A 6,570-nucleotide genomic window follows, 5' to 3' on the forward strand; every position below is an offset into this window, starting at 1 on the left:
CCAGCTACTCGGGAGGCTGAGGCAGGAGAATGGCATGAACCCGGGAGGCGGAGCTTGCAGTGAGCCGAGATCCGGCCACTGCACTCCAGCCTGGGCGACAGAGAGACTCTGTCAAAAAAAAAACAAAAACAAAAACAAAAATTAGCTGGGGGTGGCGGTGCATGCCTGTAGTTCCAGCTACTCGGGAAGCTGAGGCTGGAGAATCACTTGAACCCAGGAGGCTGAGGCTGCAGTGAGCTGACATCCCACCACTGTACTCCAGCCTGGGCAACAGAGGGAGACTGTCTCAAAAAAAATGATTAGAGAACTCAGGCCTCTCATTTGCCAGAGGCACATTATAGGTAACCAGCAGCTGGTCAAATATTGTGACAATAACACCACTCTTTGCAGGTATTAATTCCTCTGCTTCCCATACAGTACTGAAATATTTTGCTACAAACACATGAAATACATTGTGAACCAGCCTTAGCTCTTAGGGCTGTCTGGACAAGCTTCTTTAATTTCAACTTAAGGTCACTCCAGTCCTAAATTTTTCTCATGTCAGTTATACAAAGCTTTTCACACAATGAATGTAGTGTTAGATACCTTTTCTCCAAGCCGAATACTGCCACATTTCAGAATGTTGATGTCATTTTTGCAGTCATCCATGAAGCCACAGATTAAACGGTAATCACTAAAAATGATGGCCGTCATCTTGGTAATGTACTGGTGACACTGATACTCAGTGATGTTGCCTCGGTGATCCACCAAGCAGGAAACCATGTAACCTTTTCCAACCGGTTCATCAGCACATTCTTTAATCTGCTCAAAATAAAGTAGCTCTTTTACCAAAGTGTTCCATGCATGTATCAAACAAAATTTATGAAAGAGAAAAATGTCTGATATTTTCCTGTTGATTTCCTAATTCTTTACTTGAGAGAAAAAAGGAAAAATGCTTAGAAATATATCCAAGGAGAACATTTAGGAATATATTCATCTTAAAGAAAAATAGTGTGTCAGCCCTACTCAGACTGTTGTGCCTTCTAGAAAAATCTGATTAATGTGTTTTGCAAAAACATACCTACATATCCAAATGCTTTAGGTAATGCTCACTTCTAAATGCAGTGAAAAGAGCTATTAACATCTACAGCTTTGGCATGGTCCTATGGAAGTCCTTGTAACCAAGCAAAGAATGTAGGGGACAGCAAGGGGATGAATCTGGGGAGGAAGGTCTGACAAACAAGTGCAGAAGTGAAGTCCAGCTGCACACCCCAAGCCAAGCTACACAGAAAACTATTGTTGTTAGGTAAACCTAAGGGCCAAGGAGAGACAGGAGGGAAGGTGTAATATTACTTACTGACATGATATTATTATTATTATTACTATTTATCTTTTGAGACGGAGACTTACTCTGTCGCCCAGGCTGGAGTGGAGTGACATGATCTCGGCTCACTGCAACTTCTGGCTCCTGGGTTCAAGTGATTCTCCTGCCTCAGCCTCCTGAGTAGCTGGGATTATAGGAGCTCGTCCCCATGCCACGCTAATTTTTGTATTTTTAGTAGAGATGGGGTTTTGCCATGTTGGCCAGGCTGGTCTCCAACTCCTGACCTCAGGTGACCCGCCCACCTTGGCCTCCCAAAGTGCTGGGATTACAAGCGTGAGCCACTGCACCTGGCCTATCTCTTGACATGACATTAATGTGTTCTAAATTAACTATGGATTGAACATGTGTTTTTGAAATCAGTAGAATCCAAACTTAACCACTGTGGTCTGGGACAGAAACATGTTTAAAATAATGTTCAGTGTAGTTTTGCATGGTGATGGTTCCTGCAAAGTGCATTCCAAACCACAAAATGCTAATAAAGCAAACTAGCCCTAAAATGCTGAAACTCAGGCAAAAGTAAAACCTACTAACAGAATTATAAGCTTAAATTATAAAACAGAGAAGGGTGTTTGGAAAAGAGCCTACTGCATTTGGGGAAATTAAGACAAACTGAAGTGGCAATTCTGACAAGAGGAAGGAGTTAAATGGGAATGTTTATTTTGAATATAAACAAGAAACAGTGTTCTATTTGTACTTTGAAACCAACAGAGACCATTCTCCCCATTAAGCTATTTATCACAAACATGCCCATAGGGCAAAACAAACACAATCTCCTCTTCCAAAAGGTGCTGGATGAAGGACACGCCACAGACGAATTATCCTATAGGCAACAAGTTCTCTTCACCTCTAACTCCAGTATCAAATCCAGATCACGTAAATAACTCAGTTCAAAAAAGAAAGTTGGTTTACTTTTAAAGGGGCAAACTTGAGAATTTAGTAAATAGTCTCACACTGGTTTCAGAGACAGCAGAGATTTTCAACAGTCAAGATGAATGAAATTCTTTCAGTTTAACCCCAAGTAAGTTTCTTTGATGCCTAAAAAGAGGGCCATGGCCAGGCACGGTGGTTCACGTCTGTAATCCCAGCACTTTGGAAGGCCGAGGGGAGTGGATCACTTGAAGTTAGGAGTTTGAGAACAGCCTGGCCAACATGGCAAAACCCTGTCTCTACTAAAAATACAAAAATTGGCCAGGCGCGGTGGCTCCTGCCTGTAATCCTATCACTTTGGGAGGCTGAGGCGGGACTGCCTGAGTTCAGTTCAAGACCAGCCTGGGCAACACAGTGAAAGCTCGTCTCTAATAAAATACAAAAAATTAGCCAGGTGTGGTGGCATGCACCTGTATTCCCAGCTACTTGGGAGGTTGAGGCAGGAGAACTGCTAGAACCCAGGAGGCGGAGGTTGCAGCGAGCTGAGATCGAGCCATTGCACTCCAGCCTGGGTGACACAGTGAGACTCCTTCTCTAAATAAACAAAAAAAACTACCAAAATTTGCAAATGTGGTGGCACGCATCTGTAGTCCCAGCTACTTGGGAGGCTGAGGCAGGAGAACAGCTTGAACCCAGGAGGTGGAGGTTACAGTGAGCAGATTGCATCACTGCACTTCAGCCTGGGTGACAATGAGAGATTCCATCTCAAAAAAAGAAATAGAGAAAGAAAGAAAGAGGGCCAGAACTATATTCCCTGGAAAAAAAATATATATACTATTTTTGCCGAACAAAAGAGTTAAGTTTGAAAAGTGAAAGGAGGAACAGATGCTTGAAAATCCCAGCACTTGTAATTCAACCATAGAAAAACAGTAGACAAAAAATAAGACTAGTGGCAGACACCCACTTAATGAAACAGAGAAACATTTTTGCAGGCCCTAATATTGGGCAACCAAAAGTTTTAAAACATCTCAAGAGGCCAGGCGTGGTGGCTCACACCTGTAATCCTAGTACTTTGGGAGGCTGAGGCGGCTGGATCACGAGGTCAGGAGATAGAGACCATTCTGGCTAACACGGTGAAATCCTATCGCTACCAAAAAAAAAAAAAAAAATTAGCCAGGCATGGTGGTGGGCACCTGTAGTCCCAGCTACTAGGGAGGCTGAGGCAGGAGAATGGCGTAAACCCGGGAGGCGGAGCTTGCAGTGAGCTGAGATCGGCGACAGAGCGAGACTCCTCAAAACAAAACAAAACAAAACAAAAACTCAAGAAAAACCAAGAGCACTTTTGAACAGTAGCCTCAATAAGGAACTAAATGTAAATTTTAGCTTCAAACACTTGAGATTTTACTAAAACACAGAGATGTGGCACCTACTCATATTTCAGCTTACTATCCATTACAACAGGGCGTGGTGTTTGAATGAGAAGTTTGCATGTTTCTTCATTCTGCTGGATAGCACTTTTTCCTTCTATCTTACTAATCTTCTAAGATGAATAGCAAAAAAGGGGCACTAAATCATCATCAACATATTTAAGAATAGGAGTAAACTCTGAAGTGGCTGGGGAGCAGATTGAAAAGGTACCATTAGAAAAATGCTACAGTCACTCTATTTTTTGATTGGAGCCAGGAGGAAAGGAGGTAGGATTTAGCTCAATCCTGGAGATAAAGTTTGGTTTGTATTAATAGTTTGCAGGTATTCTTGTGATGTTGTTTTTCTCCCTGGAAGCAGGATTCCAAAATTAAGAAAGATGATAGAAGGAAAATACAGAATGAAATGTTTTGCTGGCAACTGTGTTCTTCCTGATATTTAATTTCCCTGACTCCAGTATAATCTTCCTGTGGGAGGGAGAAGTGTCCTTGTTAATGCTAATCTTTCTTTTTTTTTTGAGACGGAGTCTCGCTCTGTCGCCCGGGCTGGAGTGCAGTGGCCGGATCTCAGCTCACTGCAAGCTCCGCCTCCCGGGTTTACGCCATTCTCCTGCCTCAGCCTCCCGAGTAGCTGGGACTACAGGCGCCCGCCACCTCGCCCAGCTAGTTTTTTGTATTTTTTTTTAGTAGAGACGGGGTTTCACCATGTTAGCCAGGGTGGTCTTGATCTCCTGACCTCGTGATCCGCCCGTCTCGGCCTCCCAAAGTGCTGGGATTACAGGCTTGAGCCACCGCGCCCGGCCGTTAATGCTAATCTTTTACAAAATCAGAACATCCCAAAAGGTCACAGACAACCATCGTGATATACACATTATATGGAAGCCAGTCTAATGCAAATAGTGAAACTATTCTAGTGAATATGTATATACTCAACTAAATTTCCCTGGGCCAATAAAACTGGTACGTATTTAATGGGACACAAAATGGGGCAAAACAAACGTGTGTGTATGTATGTATACGTATCTCTTCCAATGTGTCCTTTTAAAAAAACTACTTATGGCTGGGCACAGTGGCTCATGCCTATAATCCCAGCACTTTGGGAGACTGAGGCAGGTGAATCACCTGATGTCAGGAGTTCGAGACCAGTCTGGTCAACACGGCAAAACCTGTCTCTACTAAAAATATAAAAATTAGCCAGGCCTGGTGGCATGTGCCTGTAATGCCAGCTATTTGGGAGGCTGAGGCAGGAGAACTGCTTGAGCCCAGAAGACAAAGGTTGCAGTGAGCCAAGGTAGCACCACTGCACTCCAGCACAGGCGACAGAGCGAGACTCCATCTCAAAAACAAAAAAAAATATATACTTATAATTGTATAGTACCACAATATAGAGGGAAAATACAAACATTTAAAGTTCAAGCCTGGGAATAATTTCTTTGTTAGTATTTAGTTTTGTTATTAAGCAAACATCTTTGCCCTTGATATTTTACAGTTAGAGGTTTAGTCCTATAGCTAGCTACGGGAGTTTGAGATGTAGAATATTAAAGCTAGGAGATACATTTTTCAAAGATATGCCTTTCTGCTCAGAAGCCCCAGGGTAAATATGAAGGGTCACTGCTTTAAAAGAATAAAACGTAACTGATCTAGTATTAGAAAGTTTGAGAAAACAGGTTTTACAACACCCCATAATGACAAAAGGAACACAGGCTGATGGCTTATCTGGATGAGACAGGGTCTTCCTTAAGAGCTCTGAAGAATGTGGCCCTGACTTAATTCATCAACAGGGCCAGCTTGAGGACAAATTAACATGGTGTGAGATCTATGACTGCTAATTCTGGGGTGGAAAAATAGCAACTGTTTTCTCTGTGATTCTCATATTTCAGTATACAGAAACTCTGGCTTTCTGGAGTTTCTATTACTGATTAAAAAAAAAAAACTCTATAAAAAAAGAAATTTAAAGTACCACAATTTTCACTAATATTATTTGTTGTTTACACTGGGCCAAGATATACAATTTTTAAAAGTTTAACCTTTTTAACACTAACTCCTATTATTTGAAGTATATATCTCTGTGGTTCAATTGATCCAACTGCATAGCCAAAACAGGAATGCTGACAGACCTCTTGTAACCATGCCAATATGCTTCAGACACAGCAAGTTGTCCCATGTGTGAGAGTAGCACTGATACCTCAGCACTTTTACTTGCTGTTTGGAGACCAACAGAACCTGATTTCTAACTTCCTCAATCAATAGTATCCTAATGTAAGCGTAGGTGGACGTTAACAAAAAGAATCTAATTATACCCCCCAACTTCCTAACTTTCAACCAAGACAGATGTGAATTCTAAGAAAAGTAATGTAACTGAGTCATTCTTCTCATAAGGACTGTCTGGTCAACAGATGTAATTTTCTCCTCTCAGCCATTAGATATCTACAAAATTCTTTCACAACTTACCTCTGTTATAGTAGATTTGCAAACCTCTCTGGCCACAGATTCAAATTTGGGATCTGTAGTTAGGTTCAGCTTATAATTCCACAACAACTAGATATGAGAGGAAAAATAAAGACAAACTCCAGTTAGAACAGTATGAAATTTATTATCAATGTTACTTTAAATGACAAAAGCCAATTATAGAGTCAGACAAAGCATATTCAAATCAGATAACAAAGTAGGACAAAATGCCATCACATTCCTAGATAAAAGGAAAAAAATGCAAGCCAAATAAAACAATGACTATTCAGATATCTTTGTCGTTTTCTTTTTTTGTTGTTGTTGAGATGGCGTTTCGCTCTGTTGCCCAGGCTGGAGTGCAGTGGCCGGATCTCAGCTCACTACAAGCTCCGCCTCCCGGGTTTACGCCATTCTCCTGCCTCAGCCTCCAGAGTAGCTGGGACTACAGGCGCCCGCCACCTCGCCCGG

The 6,570-nt window shown here is 41.9% G+C and overlaps 1 protein-coding gene across 1 annotated transcript in view; it reads right to left on the reverse strand.

Moving 5' to 3' along the window:
• Positions 1 to 6,570, reverse strand: part of GLG1 (golgi glycoprotein 1) — a 171,649-nt gene that overhangs the window by 54,774 nt on the left and 110,305 nt on the right. The window contains exons 3-4 of the mRNA XM_011962462.1: positions 6,106 to 6,192; positions 586 to 801 (exon numbers count right to left, since the gene is read on the reverse strand). Of these exons, the coding sequence (XP_011817852.1) occupies positions 586 to 801; positions 6,106 to 6,192 (303 nt within the window). The remainder of the gene's footprint in view (positions 1 to 585; positions 802 to 6,105; positions 6,193 to 6,570) is intronic.

This window comes from Colobus angolensis, unplaced genomic scaffold (assembly GCF_000951035.1).
Source record: "Colobus angolensis palliatus isolate OR3802 unplaced genomic scaffold, Cang.pa_1.0 Scaffold116, whole genome shotgun sequence".
Classification (NCBI taxonomy): Eukaryota; Metazoa; Chordata; class Mammalia; order Primates; family Cercopithecidae; genus Colobus; species Colobus angolensis.